We start from the raw sequence: 17,704 nt of genomic DNA, 5'->3' as shown, positions 1-17,704 counted from the left end.
ACATTGGCTCGACGACGTTGAGTTGGTTTTTCCTACCGCAGTACAAATGAGACCATTGGTAAAGCTGAACAGTTCAAACTGTCTTTAATCCTGTGGATTAGTTTGATTATGTAGTGTATCAACATACTACTTTAACTATGCAGGCATTGGGAATCCCTCCCCTAGGCAGCTTGCAAAATCTTTGCTTTGTGCTGGAGAACAGAACAAAATAATATGTATTTTGAGTCACCTGAACAGGCTTGATATGTTACAATGACTAGGAGATGCATCTGTGTTTAAACCCACTAAAATCTACTCTGATATGAGTGAAGATCCTATGTGAGTATTACTGTGAAACCCTCTATCTGAGAGCCTCTCTCTCTGGACTGGATCATCACCATCTGACACTGGAGCCCACAGTGGAACCATGGGACAAACAAGGTCACGACCCCAGTCATGACCCCAGTCCGATCTATCCCCTATCTGTCTAAATCCATCTTCCTCCCGAAGTCAGCAGTGCTCTATGTCTGACATAGAACTCTACTTCACTTAAACACACTATCCTGCCATCCACACGTCAACCAGCCTCAAGTTCTGTTTAGAGGTCCTGTCAGCCGCAGACCAAGAAACCACTTTAGAAGGCTTTTAGTAATGCCTTGTATGAAAGCGTGCGTCTATTGATGTACATGTGTTTGTCAACATGTATTCGGCTCTCAGAGGGTCGGTTTGACGCAAGGGGACGGATGACAATCTAAACCAGAATGTGTACTGTAGGATTATATTTTAGGTCTCCTTAAAGTGGTTCAAAGTTCAGGGTTTGGTTGCACACGCCATGTCATGGAGGGGGAAACTAAGTTTTTCACTCTTGTGGGGATTTGTTTTCTTTTACTGAAAAAACAACGACTCCAAAAGTCATGTCTAGTTTTCTGAATATATTTTTCTGGCACAAATGTTTTTTTTATTGGGAATTAGAGTTGAGAGTGCTTTGGTATGATGTGTGTGTTCTTTTCGGGGCATTCCTGTGTTAGTTGTGATTTATGTTGCCTTGCTCAGGTTGATTTCACCCCACCCCCCTTTCTCCAGGCACATTGTGGTCTGTGGTCATATAACGCTCGAAAGTGTCTCCAACTTCCTCAAAGACTTCCTACACAAGGACAGGGATGATGTCAATGTAGAAATTGTTTTTCTCCATAAGTAAGTACATGTTTCGCTCCCTGACTTTAAACCATTACATTGCAAAATGTAAAAATTTTTTTTTTTAAATATATACACATGTAAACATAAAGCATAGGAAATTGTATTTTTCTCTATTCTTTCTCTCATCACCCCCCCCCCCCTTTTTTTAAATGTGGGGTCTAATGTAAGTATGCATCAAATACAGTGCCTTGCGAAAGTATTCGGCCCCCTTGAACTTTGTGACCTTTTGCCACATTTCAGGCTTCAAACATAAAGATATACAACTGTATTTTTTTTGTGAAGAATCAACAACAAGTGGGTCACAATCATGAAGTGGAATGACATTTATTGGATATTTCAAACTTTTTTAACAAATCAAAAACTGAAAAAAAAGCCCCTTTACTTTCAGTGCAGCAAACTCTCTCCAGAAGTTCAGTGAGGATCTCTGAATGATCCAATGTTGACCTAAATGACTAATGATGATAAATACAATCCACCTATGTGTAATCAAGTCTCCGTATAAATGCACCTGCACTGTGATAGTCTCAGAGGTCCGTTAAAAGCGCAGAGAGCATCATGAAGAACAAGGAACACACCAGGCAGGTCCGAGATACTGTTGTGAAGAAGTTTAAAGCCGGATTTGGATACAAAAGGATTTCCCAAGCTTTAAACATCCCAAGGAGCACTGTGCAAGCAATAATATTGAAATGGAAGCAGTAGCAGACCACTGCAAATCTACCAAGACCTGGCCATCCTTCTAAACTTTCAGCTCATACAAGGAGAAGACTGATCAGAGATGCAGCCAAGAGGCCCATGATCACTCTGGATGAACTGCAGAGATCTACAGCTGAGGTGGGACACTCTGTCCATAGGACAACAATCAGTCGTATATTGCACAAATCTGGCCTTTATGGAAGAGTGGCAAGAAGAAAGCCATTTCTTAAAGATATCCATAAAAAGTGTCATTTAAAGTTTGCCACAAGCCCCCTGGGAGACACACCAAACATGTGGAAGAAGGTGCTCTGGTCAGATGAAACCAAAATTGAACTTTTTGGCAACAATGCAAAACATTATGTTTGGCGTAAAAGCAACACAGCCCATCACCCTGAACACACCATCCCCACTGTCAAACATGGTGGTGGCAGCATCATGGTTTTGGCCTGGTTTTCTTCAGCAGGGACAGGGAAGATGGTTAAAATTGATGGGAAGATGGATGGAGCCAAATACAGGACCATTCTGGAAGAAAACCTGATGGAGTCTGCAAAAGAGACTGGGACGGAGATTTGTCTTCCAACAAGACAATGATCCAAAACATAAAGCAAAATCTACAATGGAATGGTTCAAAAATAAACATATCCAGGTGTTAGAATGGCCAAGTCAAAGTCCAGACCTGAATCCAATTGAGAATCTGTGGAAAGAACTGAAAACTGCTGTTTACAAATGCTCTCCATCCAACCTCACTGAGCTCGAGCTGTTTTGCAAGGAGGAATGGGAAAAAAATTCAGTCTCTCGATGTGCAAAACTGATAGAGACATACCCCAAGCTACTTACAGCTGTAATCGCAGCAAAAGGTGGTGCTACAAAGTATTAACTTAAGGGGGCTGAATAATTTTGCACGCCCAATTTTTCCGTTTTTGATTTGTTAAAAAAGTTTGAAATATCCAATAAATGTCGTTTCACTTCATGATTGTGTCCCACTTGTTGTTGATTCTTCACAAAAAATACAGTTTTATATCTTTATGTTTGAAACCTGAAATGTGGCAAAAGGTCGCAAAGTTCAAGGGGGCCGAATACTTTTGCAAGGCACTGTATCTACACTATATATACAAAACTATGTGGACACCCCTTCAAATTAGTGGATTCGGCTAATTCAGCCAACAACCATTGCTGTTGGGTGTATAAAATCGAACACACAGCCATGCAATCTCCATAGACAAACATTGGCAGTAGAATGGCTCGTACTGAAGAGCTCGGTGACTTTCAATGTGTCACCGTTGTAGGATGCTACCATTCCAACAAGTCAGTTCATCAAATTTCTGCCCGATTAGAGCTGCCCCGATCAGCTGAAAGTGCTGATATTGTGAAGTGGAAACGTCTAAGAGCAACAACGGTTCAGCTGTGAAGTGGTAGGCCACACAACTCACAGGACGGGACTGCTGAGTGCAGAAGCGCGAAGCACATAAAAATCATCTGTCCTCGGTTGCGACACTCACTACGAGTTACAAACTGCCTCCGTCAGCAAAGTCAGCACAAGAACTGTTCGACGGGAACTTCATGAAATGGGTTTCCATGTCCGAGCAGCCACACACAAGCCTTAGATCACCATGCGCAATGCCAAGCATTGGCTAGAGTGGTGTAAAGCTCGCTGGAGTGGCGTAAAGCTCACCGCAGTGGAAATGCATTCTCTGCAGTGATGAATCACACTTCACCATCTGCCAGTCAATGGACGAATCTGGGTTTGGCGGATGCCAAGAGAATGCTATCTGCACGAATGCATAGTGCCAACTGTAAAGTTTGGTGGAGTAATAATGGTCTGGGGCTCTTTTTCATGGTTCGGGCTGGGCCGCTTAGTTACAGTGCTGGGAAATCTTAATGCTACAGCATACACTGACATTCTAGAGATTCTGTGCTTCCAACTTTATGGCAACAGTTTGGGGGAAGGCCCTTTCCTGTTTGCATGACAATGCCCCCGTGCACAAAGCGAGGTCAATACAGAAATGGTTTGTCGAGATCGGTGTGGAAGAACTTGACTGGCCTTTGGGATTTGGAACGCCGACTGCAAGCCAGGCCTAATCATCAAACATCAGTGCCCGACCTCACTAATGCTCTTGTGGCTGAATGGAAGCAAGTCCCCGCACCAATGTTCCAATATCCTGTGGAAAGCCTTCCCATAAGAGTGGATGGAGGCTGTTATAACATCGAAGGGGGATCCAACTCCATATTAATGCCCATGATTTTGGAATGAGATGTTTGACTAGCAGGTGTCCACATACATTTGGCCATGTAGTGTATGTCTTTTTTATTATGGGATCCAACCCCTTGATTGAGTATAGTACAGAGCACACTGCTTGTGAGTCACTCAGAAAGAGTTTCTGCTTCATTAGTTAACGACTTCAAATCCCAACATGTATATGTCCTTGCACTCTCACTCTCTTTCTCTTTCACTCTCACTCGCTGCTCCTGTAGTATTTCCCCTAATCTTGAGCTGGAAGCCTTGTTCAAACGCCACTTTACCCAAGTGGAGTTCTACCAGGGATCTGTTCTCAACCCTCACGATCTGGCCCGAGTGAAGGTACTGTACTGGCATGTACTGCTGTTATAAATCATATTACACCATACTGTAGTTGCAGGGTGAAAGGCTGTGTGTGAAAACAAGAAAACACTAAAAAGGCCAATGCTCCTGATCCCATCATCTAAGAGTGACAACGTTTCAATCCAAGTTGGACCTTTGCTTTGACCTGACGAAGATCAATCTTGGGTTGAAATGTGAATATTTAAAGGTGAGAGGGTTTCTGCTGTGTATTCTCTAACTCTTTATTGTTCCCTGTATAGATTGAGTCAGCAGACGCCTGTCTGATTCTGGCTAATAAATACTGTCCAGATCCCGATGCTGAAGATGCCTCCAACATCATGAGGTAATGATGATGATGATAAAAAATCTGGAGAGGGGACTGTTTACAGTATGTGTTCAATATATTTTTTTGAATTTGTAGGGTCATCTCTATCAAGAACTATTCCCCCAAGATACGAATTATCACTCAAATGTTACAATACCATAACAAGGTAGGGTCAGCACATCACTCCTATGCTTCCTGCAATGATCAACATAAGATAACTATGGTTCAAACGTCTTTGGAGATGTGTAATGTGTGTGTGTGTGTGTGTGTGTGTGTGTGTGTGTGTGTGTGTGTGTGTGTGTGTGTGTGTGTGTGTGTGTGTGTGTGTGCGTGTGCGTGTGCGTGTGCGTGCGCGTGCGCGTGCGCATGCGTGTGTGTGTGTAGGCTCACCTGCTCAACATTCCTAGCTGGAACTGGAAGGAGGGGGATGATGCGATCTGTCTAGCAGAGCTGAAGGCTGGCTTCATAGCTCAGAGCTGTCTAGCCCAGGGCCTCTCCACCATGCTTGCCAATCTCTTCTCCATGAGGTCTTTCATCGAGGTAACGTTGATACAACATTAACATGACCTTTTCACAAATATCTCTTTCATCAACCTAACAATATCAGTAAGGGAACATTAGCACAAATTATTTGACACAATAACAGTAAGGTAACATTAAGGCCTAGATTCAATCTGGTCCGCAGAAGATCCACGTTATAGCATGATTGACATTTAAGGGTAATTTCCGTTTGAGCCAACATACAGTATGCAGTATTTAAGGTGAATGTGGTCTCCGCAAACTTGTAAACGTGGCCTTTAAAATAGCCGAAAATGGGTGATGGGATTGAATCTAGCCCTAACACAACCTTTTCACAATAAGGTCTGTCATAAGAGGTTATGTTGACACCATAACAGTAATGTAACATTAACACAACCTGTTCACAATGTTGTTTTACTTTGGTATTTACTCTAGTACTACAGGATAGATACTGTAAGTGATTCAATGGGAGGACTGAGCTCTGGTCTTCTGAGTGAGTGTTTTCATTCAGAATCGTAACGGTCTTTCAGTCAGTCTGGTTTATCATATATAATCTGTAGGATCTTTGGCACTCAGCATTGCAGAGGTGCTCCCCTATATGAAAGAGCTGGTCTTCTTATAATGGAGTAGTTTATAATGAGCGGGCTGACGAGGTCAGGATGGAGAAGAAACATCTGCTGGCCATATTTCCTGTATGAAAACAGACTAAGAAATGTAGAAAAGATGGATCATCGATGCTAAACCATAAACGGGGATCTAAGCTGTGAATGAAAAGGCATTGTCCTCGTTAAAGAGGGATTTAAAACGTTCGGCTTTCATCATCTACCATATGGCAGCTGCAAAGCTTTCAGGAAACTCATCCCTCATCGTCTATGGCAGCTCAGTGGATATGATGTAGCCCGCATGAACATCTGACAAAGAAGGGAGAAATCACTTCACATGAGAGGAAGAAATGAAGAGCTACAGTATCATTGTTACCATTATTTGATGAGTTGTGAAGTGATACAGCCCTATTCAGTCAGAACTCATGCTAGGCCAAGCCTAGTGAAACAACTTGTACATAATATACTGTCACCAAGTCAGCACGCCCTTGCTTCACTCAAAGTCAAATAAAACGCTATATTCAAACCATACCATCTCTGGTTTAATAGCAGGATGAATACACATGGAATACTGTGTATTATTAAAATAGTTGGCAACAGAGTCGATATCAATGACCGAAGAACATGAAATTATTCAAAATCTATCATAAATGCTAATATGATCCATTTTCAATGGCACCATTGTACGGTTGAGAGAGGACAGGAGTAATTAAAATAGTTCTGTAATAGAGGTGGCCTCTTCTGATTCTGTCAGCATGCCTTCGACTTACATATGGACCTAAAGGCACAACGCTAGAAACGGAATGCTTATAGTGCATGGTGGTTTGCACTTGAGGACCGATTATTGTAAGGCTTGGTGAAGAGTGATGTGTCCGACAGCTTTTCTCAGCACAACTCTTACTAGGTAATTACAGAGAATATGGCATCCTATTCCCTATTTAGTGCACTACTTTTGACCAGGGCCCATAGCGCTATATAGGGAATATTGTGCCTTTTGGTACACATCATGGAGAAATAGTTAAGTTCTGACACATTCTGCTGCAGACGTCTGTAATGAGCCTGTGTGTGAATGGGAAAGAAGGGATGTCTGGTCAGATCTGGATGAAGTTCATCAGGCCTTGTTTTGTTACCAGGGCGATAATAGGCTGTCGTCATGGCAATTTGTCATCACAGGTGATTGAAACAGGAAGAGAACCAGAAAGTTTGTGAAAGGTGCTAATGAGAGACCCAAAAATACACACATACGCACACACACACACACACACACACAATATAATGGATGCCATCTCCGCAGGATCCCCTCGATTAGTGTTCCCCTAAAGATGCCTGACCAATTGCTCTTACCCAAACAGGCGAGGCGTGTGTGTGTGTTAGTTATAGAGGAAGTGTGTTCTGAGTCCCATATTAAAGCCTGTACAGCAGTTAGGATGGGTTGTAGTTATGATAAGAGACATGGAGACAGTTTCATTATGGGTCTAAGGATCTGACTGTGTCTGCAGTTCATCAAAGTGTCTTCTCCTCCATCACTAAGAGACTGCTATTGAGGATGGGCTTATAAGTGGCTTATAACTGTGCTCAAGTTACTACTATACACATTTTCCATTTGTATATGTATTTATATGTCTTTATATGTGTCTTTACGTATTTATATATGTATTTATATGTATCTTTCCGTATTTATATATGTCTTTATATGTGTCTTTACGTATTTATATATGTCTTTATATGTGTATTTACGTATTTATATATGTATGATGTGCTTGTTGCTTCTCAGATTGAAGAGGATACGTGGCAGAAGTACTATTTAGAAGGGGTAGCTAATGAGATGTACACAGAGTATCTGTCCAGTGCCTTTGTGGGGCTCTCCTTCCCAGCAGTCTGTGAGTAAGTATGACACACCACAGTGATTTAGTCCTTGGGCCGGTATGGGTAACTCTCTCTGCTACATTCTGCTGCTCTGTTTTACTGCTGCTGTACAAATGCTGTTCTGTCCCTGGTACTGCTACAACCGCTGTTCTGTTCCCTGGTACTGCTACAACCACTGTTCTGTCCCTGGTACTGCTACAACCACTGTTCTGTCCCTGGTACTGCTACAACCGCTGTTCTGTCCCTGGTACTGCTACAACCGCTGTTCTGTTCCCTGGTACTGCTACAACCGCTGTTCTGTTCCCTGGTACTGCTACAACCGCTGTTCTGTCTCTGGTACTGCTACAACCGCTGTTCTGTCCCTGGTACTGCTACAACCACTGTTCTGTTCCCTGGTACTGCTACAACCACTGTTCTGTTCCCTGGTACTGCTACAACCGCTGTTCTGTTCCCTGGTACTGCTACAACCGCTGTTCTGTTCCCTGGTACTGCTACAACCGCTGTTCTGTTCCCTGGTACTGCTACAACCCCGGTTCTGTTCCCTGGTACTGCTACAACCGCTGTTCTGTTCCCTGGTACTGCTACAACCACTGTTCTGTTCCCTGGTACTGCTACAACCACTGTTCTGTTCCCTGGTACTGCTACAACCACTGTTCTGTTCCCTGGTACTGCTACAACCGCTGTTCTGTTCCCTGGTACTGCTACAACCGCTGTTCTGTTCCCTGGTACTGCTACAACCGCTGTTCTGTTCCCTGGTACAGCTACAACCGCTGTTCTGTTCCCTGGTACTGCTACAACAGCTGTTCTGTTCCCTGGTACTGCTACAACCGCTGTTCTGTTCCCTGGTACTGCTACAACCGCTGTTCTGTTCCCTGGTACTGCTACAACTGCTGTTCTGTTCCCTGGTACTGCTACAACCGCTGTTCTGTTCCCTGGTACTGCTACAACCGCTGTTCTGTTCCCTGGTACTGCTACAACCGCTGTTCTGTTCCCTGGTACTGCTACAACCCCTGTTCTGTTCCCTGGTACTGCTACAACCTCTGTTCTGTTCCCTGGTACTGCTACAACCACTGTTCTGTTCCCTGGTACTGCTACAACCGCTGTTCTGTTCCCTGGTACTGCTACAACCGCTGTTCTGTTCCCTGGTACTGCTACAACCACTGTTCTGTTCCCTGTTACTGCTACAACCACTGTTCTGTTCCCTGGTACTGCTACAACCACTGTTCTGTTCCCTGGTACTGCTACAACCACTGTTCTGTTCCCTGGTACTGCTACAACCACTGTTCTGTTCCCTGGTACTGCTACAACCACTGTTCTGTCCCTGGTACTGCTACAACAGCTGTTCTGTTCCCTGGTACTGCTACAACCACTGTTCTGTTCCCTGGTACTGCTACAACAGCTGTTCTGTTCCCTGGTACTGCTACAACCACTGTTCTGTTCCCTGGTACTGCTACAACCACTGTTCTGTTCCCTGGTACTGCTACAACCACTGTTCTGTTCCCTGGTACTGCTACAACCACTGTTCTGTTCCCTGGTACTGCTACAACCACTGTTCTGTTCCCTGGTACTGCTACAACCCCTGTTCTGTTCCCTGGTACTGCTACAACCGCTGTTCTGTTCCCTGGTACTGCTACAACCGCTGTTCTGTTCCCTGGTACTGCTACAACCGCTGTTCTGTTCCCTGGTACTGCTACAACCGCTGTTCTGTTCCCTGGTACTGCTACAACAGCTGTTCTGTTCCCTGGTACTGCTACAACCGCTGTTCTGTTCCCTGGTACTGCTACAACCGCTGTTCTGTTCCCTGGTACTGCTACAACCGCTGTTCTGTTCCCTGGTACTGCTACAACCGCTGTTCTGTTCCCTGGTACTGCTACAACCGCTGTTCTGTTCCCTGGTACTGCTACAACCCCTGTTCTGTTCCCTGGTACTGCTACAACCTCGGTTCTGTTCCCTGGTACTGCTACAACCACTGTTCTGTTCCCTGGTACTGCTACAACCGCTGTTCTGTCCCTGGTACTGCTACAACCACTGTTCTGTTCCCTGGTACTGCTACAACCGCTGTTCTGTTCCCTGGTACTGCTACAACCGCTGTTCTGTCTCTGGTACTGCTACAACCGCTGTTCTGTCCCTGGTACTGCTACAACCACTGTTCTGTTCCCTGGTACTGCTACAACCACTGTTCTGTTCCCTGGTACTGCTACAACCGCTGTTCTGTTCCCTGGTACTGCTACAACCACTGTTCTGTTCCCTGATACTGCTACAACCACTGTTCTGTTCCCTGGTACTGCTACAACCACTGTTCTGTTCCCTGGTACTGCTACAACCGCTGTTCTGTTCCCTGGTACTGCTACAACCACTGTTTTGTTCCCTGTTCCTGCTACAACTACTGAATAATAGTTGGTAGATAGAGGAGGACAATGACATTAAGAGTAAATTAATATAATATAAAAGAAAAGGAGCATTTTAATTTGAAAATATTGGTAATGTTGAAATAGTAACTATATAATGTAGAACCTTGAAGAGGCATACCATTCCCTTACAATCCTCTGTGTGTGTGTCTGTGTGTCTGTCTGTGTCAGGCTGTGCTACGTGAAGCTGAAGCTGTTGCTTATCGCCATCGAGAACAAGTCGGAGCTGGGAGAGAGCAGGTTTGTGTCTCTGTGTTTCTGTCTGTTTCTCTCTGTGTTGTACAGGACAACGTGGCTGCTCTTGCTCTGTATATCACCACTGAACCTCTCTGTCTGTAACATCCCAGAACCTTTTTAAATCTGAGGATGTCTTTCAAGATTTATCTGTAAATAGTTGTCTCTGTGTTGAACCATGACAACCATTAACACTATATGGTACTATTAACTGGCTAACTATTAACATGAAATACTACTATAAATCCCACCCACCCCAACAGCAGTGTGAACTGGTTTTGTGCAAATAATGCGTTTATAGTGGAGTTGTTTTAGTTTAGTTTTTACTATATTATGAAATCACTATTGAAGAAGTCATGTCTAACTAACTTGTTATATATTTTGAAAAACATTTATTTTTAAACTTTTGCTCAGCCTTTTTGTAGTGCGCTTGCACCTGGACATGGTATCGTGAGGCATTTCTTTTTGTCATGCCAGGCTTTTTCCCACTACATAGTGCCACCATTCTCAGTGCCATCTGAACTGCATATCTCTCTGATAGCAGAAGTAAATGATTTCACAGATGCAATATGTGTAACAAGATCAGCTCTTCTAGATCTGTGATATGAAGGTCTTCAACTTTTTCACAGAGTGCTACAGCAAGCACTTCCATTTCCCCATCAGAAGGTAGAAGGACAGCAAATTGAGACATATTGAGACACATTCATAATATGATTTTTCATCTCTCCTTGTATGTTAATAACAACTGTTTGATTTGAGGTTGTTTTCTTGTTGTTTGCAGAAGCCGAAAGCGGTATGCCCTCTTCCTTATCTTTCCCTCCAAAGCTCAACCCTATCGCCACCACTTTAGAACTTCTGACTTTGGGTCATGTTTCCTAAGGATCCATTTCCAAACCCTATATCAAAACGGGCCAATGTCTCACTCTATCTTTGATTGTGTTCCTTGTGCCTAATGCACTAACTTCTTTGCAGGCAGAGAGAGGATAGTTGAATTTGACTCGTTTGTAACTCTTGTTGATTTGTCTGATGTTGTCGACGTGCCCAGGCTAACACCATCTCCTCCATTCCTACCTCCTGTTTTGAGTTTCTTTCTGTCCCGCGTTTCAGTCGTCCTGCTTAATTTCTCTCTCACTTCAGTTCTTTTTCAGTGTCCTCAGTCAGTCGTAACTGTGTGTGAACTTTGCCAAACAGATGATCATTTTCTTCCCGGGTGTTTCTTTATTTTTGTGCTCATCCTCACAACACTACTTCATATTATTATAGTTTTGATAGTGTCATCTCACTTATCAGTCGGGAAACAGATTGTTGATGTCTGAACCCCAGACGGGTTTATCATGGATTAGGCTATTGTTGATTTGTTGCTCATTTCTGCAATATTATGGAATCGATGGATTGATTATGTCATTGCAGTTTGACACAAATGCATGTTTTATAGATTTTTACAATACCAACAGCATTTGTTAAGCCATGTCATATCTTATTCAAGGCATGGGACCATTGACTTTGGATAACTTAACGTTTATTCTATGGAGTTTTTAGGCCACGTTTTCCATGGGTGCTGCAAATCATCTTCATACTTGCATTTCATCCCTTTCTTACTGTTTTGTCATATGTGTGTGGATACGGTTTGCTTTCTGTGCGTGCGCGTGCGTGCGTGTGTGCGTGTCAGTCACCATGTACCCCCCCATACCTGTGTGTCTCTGAGTAGATGTTATCAAATGAGGTCACTTCCTGTCAGTTTGGTGTTTAAGAAAACAATCCAACTGCACAGAAGTTACTGCAACAGTCTGCATCTACGTACCTGTCTCTTTATCTGTACCGCGGTGGCTATGCCTGGTCTGTTTTACACTGTTTGGTAACTGCATGTAATAACACTATCATATGGGATGCTTGCCTTGTTGCTCACAATATGAGGTTTTGATACAGTTTGTGCCTCTATGCATAATTGGAGAAAAATTACATTTTGTTTAATTCCTTTGTTATTAGATCTGAAATGTGTAAACTATGTGAAATCTCAGATTTGGGCAGCAATGTGTTTTTTTTTGTAGTGGCTTTGTTAGTTTATTTAGTATTTTCCCGAAACAGCATGTGGAACGTGATTCCTGTTTTCTACACTGGGGCCATTCTATCTGGTATAAAGCTCAATAGGGCAACTCTAAACTTAAGTTTAGCAGAATATCATGTTATTTTGCTGTTGCTATTGATTACAGCTTTATAATTGATCCAATCGCCCCCTTCTTGTTTAAGTACGTCGTTTGTAGAGCCCAGAGGAAAGATTTTTGTTATCATTTGCAAATTAGTCTGTAGTTTTCAGCTGCTCTCAGCTATTTTCTGAGCCTGCGTGCACTTTTACACAGTATAATGTTGGTATAGATAAGTTGTCTAAAATTTACCAAAAACTAAAAACATTTCATGTATGAAGACCGAACATTGAATGACAGTGAATAATTAATAAATGAAAGAGTTGGTAAAATAACGTATTAGTAAATGAAAGAGTTGGTAAAGTAAAATAACGTATTACTAAATTAAAGAGTTGGTAAAGTAAAATAACGTATTAGTAAATGAAAGAGTTGGTAAAGTAAAATAACGTATTAGTAAATTAAAGAGTTGGTAAAGTAAAATAACGTATTAGTAAATTAAAGAGTTGGTAAAGTAAAATAACGTATTAGTAAATTAAAGAGTTGGTAAAGTAAAATAACGTATTAGTAAATTAAAGAGTTGGTAAAGTAAAATAACGTATTAGTAAATTAAAGAGTTGGTAAAGTAAAATAACGTATTAGTAAATTAAAGAGTTGGTAAAGTAAAATAACGTATTAGTAAATTAAAGAGTTGGTAAAGTAAAATAACGTATTAGTAAATGAAAGAGTTGGTAAAGTAAAATAACGTATTAGTAAATTAAAGGGTGAATAAAGTTAAATCAGGTATTAGCAAGTCAGTCAAGCATAAAACTTTAGTAAAGTACAATGATGTATTAGTAAAACACAGGATTAGTCAAATTAGTAAAGTATAATAAAGCCTTAGTAAAGTAAACTATTGGCAAAGTATAGTATTCATAAAAAAAGAAGTCAAATATTTGTTAAGTATTATCAAAATAAGTTAGTAAAGTATTATTCATTTCCCTTTCGTCTGGGCTCGGAGGCCAGGGTTGTCGTCCCCTGACTGTCGGTCTGTGTGTTCCGTTTGGTAGTCTGTCTGCACTCCCATCATTGATGATTCCTACCCACAGGTAACCATTAATGAACTGGGTGTATGTGTCGTCCACTCTCGTCTCAGTCTAATTCAGGGGGAATGATACAGCCAGTCCATACAGGCACCCTACACGCACAAACACCATCCAAATCTACATTATCTTCTTTACTGTAGACATATGTTTGCGGATACAGTTTTAGGGTCTGTGAGGTTAAGGGTTACAGTGTTAGGGGTTAGAACAAATTTGAGTATGAATATTACTTATCCATTAGATAATATTACATGGCCATTTTCCCTCAGATTCTTGGTTATTAATTTGTTCTCCCTGATAAATCAACATGGACAGTGATAATGTAAAGAAAAAATGCATATCATATCACATTTCTTAGCTCAAATACCCTAGAGCAGTACTGTAGCAGTACTATAGCAGTGCTATAACAATACTATAATACACTATATAACAACACTTAAGCCTATAGCAGATGATTCCTATTCCTCTGTAGTCTTAGTCCGAGGGCTGTTCATTCCCTTGCCTTCCACTGTCCAGTACTAACCCAGGTAACAGTATCTAACTGTAGTGTAACACACCCGTTACATCCTTCTGATAGCTGATTGGCTCTGACTTCTAAGACTGAAACCACTCCATAACAACAATTTTAATTCTTTCTGCCCCCCCCCCCCCCTCCCACATCCCTCCTAACCTTGCCCCAAACCCCATCCAAGCCAATCAGAACCATGGTGAAAAAGAAAAGAATTAAAATGTACAAACCAACTCATGCTGTTGCACATTCTGTCCATCTGTGTGAGTAGCCTCAGAGAAGGTGGCTGAACATGGAAACAATGGAAGAGGCAAGGTGTTTTTTGCCACAATAACACTTGAACAAAAACCCACCTCCATACAGTGGCCTACTAGCTCACACTGATAGCATTTACAGTACTTCCATTCCATACCACTCCAAACGAAGCAACTGGAGACTGCAGAAGCTGTGATTCCTTTGATCAATCCAATCAGGCCATTCTATATCGCTGTAGTAGTGTAGCTCCGGCTAGAGGGTTGATGGTGGGTGTGTGTGTGTACCATTCCTCTTGATTAGCGTGTGAGTGTGACTCTTAACGGCCGTAACAGCGCCTACAGAGCGTGATGTCATCTATCTCTCCCATTACCCAGCATCCTCATCAACCCGGGGAACCACGTAAAGATGCAGGAAGGAACTCTGGGGTTCTTCATCGCCAGCGACGCCAAAGAAGTAAAGAGGTAATGGCAGAAGAAAAGGTCACAGTCTCAGTTTAAGGCCTTGTCTGTTTTCTATCTTCACTCTCTTGGTGGCTATTAAAGTCATTTAACTCCTATAAATATCATTGGTAAAAGTGAAAGCCAGCTCAACCTGGTGGAATGGATAGAACTCAATTGGTGTAAGTTGCATACCAAGATAATAAATGTCTATGCTGCTGTTCCCCCCCCCCCCCCCCCAGAGCATTTTTCTACTGCAAAGCTTGTCACGACGACATCACAGACCCCAAACGGATCAAAAAGTGTGGCTGCAAACGACGTGAGTACAGCTACTCTCCGTCCACAACACCACCACCCACCCCTCTCATGACCCCCTCCCATCCCCATCCCCAACCCCTCCCCTATCCCCCAATGTCTCTGAAGTATGATTAGGATGTGCAATAATAAAGATTGTCATATCCCTTACTGTTTCTCATAGGAATGTCCTTTTACAGTGATAAAATGGAAATGGAAATTGCCCCAGTGATTACCTTGAGTCCCTTTTGAGTGTATCAACTGTGATCACAACTTTCAAACCTTCATTGTGGTATGATCTGAAATCAATGTGTTATGGTATTATTTTCACAATCCAAGCAAACAGTACAGGCAACATTGTGTACATTTTGTTAGAATTTTTTTTCATTTAATTTAATTTCTATTTTGAATATGTGAACCTATCATGTCAAGAATGTATCATTATGATGAAACTAGCTAGAAGGGTGGACTGAAGTCTGGAGGGCAAAAAAATACAGAGAGAGAAAGAAAGCGAGACGACCGGCAAAGAGAGAAAGAAAGAGTGGGAGTTCTACATCAGTATTCTAACGATGGAATAAGTGAATGTCAGGGAGAGGTAGAATGACAGGAGTAGCTGAGCAGAAGAAGGAGGCTGTCAGATCGCCATAGTGACTCTGTGACACAGGCAGAGGTAATGACCTCAGTCAGGTGTTAGAATAAATGAGCAAATGGCATTCCTCTGCTCAGGGGTAATTGGGGCAGACAACCAGACTCCCTATTGGTCCATCCATACAGAATCAGAGCACCTTATTGGGCCAGGCATTCCACCAAAAACATCTGCCAGCAGTGAATGACTTGGAATATGACTTAATATTACTATTGGTCAGACTGGGAATTAGAGAATGTGTACCAGGGTTGGGTTCAATTCCATTTCAATTCAGGTAATTCAAGAAGTAAACTCATTGAGGAAAATAATATGTTGTATTTTTGGTTTACTTCCTGAATAGCCTGAATTGAAAGCATTAATTCAGAGGCAGGGCCTTATTACCACCTGACCTACATGGGCACTTGTCCCAACATGTTAGCATGTTAAATCATTTAGCGTCCTGTAGTCTCTGTACATCTAGAAAGGTCAGTGACAGTTACAGTAAGCGGCCTATGCCCAAACACATGATCTCCAACGTCCTTTCCCTTTGTCTGTGTCATCTCAATTATTCACACTATAGGTCTCGTAGTCTGTCAGGTAGAGAGAACCAGAGACCTGTTTTGTCTGATTCACAGTAGAACTGAGAAAAGGCAAGCCGAGCTGTATTAGGCTGGCCTGGTTACATATCCACTACAGTTGCTGGAACCGTGCTGGAAAGGACAATGTGAACATAATGGATCCAAGCCAGCACAGTACGGTTTGGGTTGGCCCTATAGTGTAATTGGTAATCATGCATTGGTCCACTAAATTTACTGTACCTGAAACAAGACAGTTCTATTGTAGATTATTTGGGGTTTCTGTGTCTCCATCTTATTGCTGTTTTATTACCAACAGGAGGGCCCCATTTAGAGAGATGACCGTTCCATTACTAGAATGGAAGTTTGTCTTCTGTTCTGTTTTGTTTCTGTTGTTATTGTTGTTTATTTTTTCCATGTTTTTATGACCATTGACATTTTGTTGATTTTATTTCCTTCCCCTACTGCCGCCGGGAAACACCACTTCTTTATTTGAACCTTCTCTGGTAGTGATTTATTGTGAGTAAAAGAAACACGGGTTCCCTCCTACCCAGAGTGCAGTGCAAGTGTCTTTTCTCTTTCTCTGCCAATAGTATACTGTATTCTATGTTGCATGTTACCAGTGTAGCATTTGCATCCCTCTCCTCGCCTCTCATCTTTACACTGTCCTGCCTCAGACCAGACCTGAAGGAATTACAACAGAACCCAAACTCAAACCAGAATCTGATTGTCTAGTGTGTCTCCTCATAGGCCCATAGTCTAGCCCAGCCTCAGACTCATTTCAGATGACAGAGTGGAGTGTGATTTTATCATCATTTTATCAACATATCTATATTAGAAACCCAATCCTAAACTTTGTCATCTGTCCTTAAGTCCTCCTTACCTCCTCTCTCTAATGTCACGCTCTGAGAAAGTTGTACATGGATGTGGTGACAATCTGAAATATCAAACCCACAGATTGATATAGGTAACGTTAGTCATTGATTTTTTAGATATTTTGATTTTATTTTTAGAGGCTATTTTGCACGCTGCTGTATTTTCTGAAAAGCAGAAAGTGTTCTTGTGGGAAGGTCTTAAAATATTTCAGCTTATTGAGCAATGTTGCAAAACACAATCAAAACAATCTGGTCGTACCACCCTCACTGCTTCTGGTCCCTTCCCCACCCCCCAGTGCTCTAGTCCTCTGCCCAGCTCCAGTCATACCATTACACATAGTTCATCAGTGCATTTAGAATTGAAGTGTCGTCGTCCCCAGCCACACTGCATTTCAATTCTATATGGTCATCAGGTCCTTTTTTACTCACTGCCCTCAGTGGCCTGAGTGAAAGAAAACGGCTTCATTAGACAGTTATTTTACGCGCCAATGTTGTACTGCCATTTGGCCACTAG

General features: G+C 42.2%; 1 protein-coding gene across 14 annotated transcripts in view; it reads left to right on the top strand.

The window, feature by feature from the left end:
- Positions 1 to 17,704, top strand: part of LOC124038361 (calcium-activated potassium channel subunit alpha-1) — a 201,661-nt gene that overhangs the window by 127,144 nt on the left and 56,813 nt on the right. For 8 of the 14 annotated variants that reach the window (XM_046354160.1, XM_046354155.1, XM_046354149.1 and 5 more), the window contains exons 9-19: positions 1,063 to 1,173; positions 4,342 to 4,447; positions 4,708 to 4,790; positions 4,869 to 4,938; positions 5,157 to 5,312; positions 7,668 to 7,777; positions 10,339 to 10,407; positions 11,183 to 11,194; positions 14,759 to 14,845; positions 15,064 to 15,140; positions 16,826 to 16,834. In XM_046354160.1, the coding sequence (XP_046210116.1) occupies positions 1,063 to 1,173; positions 4,342 to 4,447; positions 4,708 to 4,790; positions 4,869 to 4,938; positions 5,157 to 5,312; positions 7,668 to 7,777; positions 10,339 to 10,407; positions 11,183 to 11,194; positions 14,759 to 14,845; positions 15,064 to 15,140; positions 16,826 to 16,834 (890 nt within the window). The remainder of the gene's footprint in view (positions 1 to 1,062; positions 1,174 to 4,341; positions 4,448 to 4,707; positions 4,791 to 4,868; positions 4,939 to 5,156; positions 5,313 to 7,667; positions 7,778 to 10,338; positions 10,408 to 11,182; positions 11,195 to 14,758; positions 14,846 to 15,063; positions 15,141 to 16,825; positions 16,835 to 17,704) is intronic. The other 6 variants (XM_046354156.1, XM_046354152.1, XM_046354150.1 and 3 more) reach the window with 3 other exon arrangements.

This window comes from Oncorhynchus gorbuscha, linkage group LG06 (assembly GCF_021184085.1).
Source record: "Oncorhynchus gorbuscha isolate QuinsamMale2020 ecotype Even-year linkage group LG06, OgorEven_v1.0, whole genome shotgun sequence".
NCBI lineage: Eukaryota > Metazoa > Chordata > Actinopteri > Salmoniformes > Salmonidae > Oncorhynchus > Oncorhynchus gorbuscha.
This window is presented reverse-complemented; position numbering and strand designations above follow the sequence as displayed.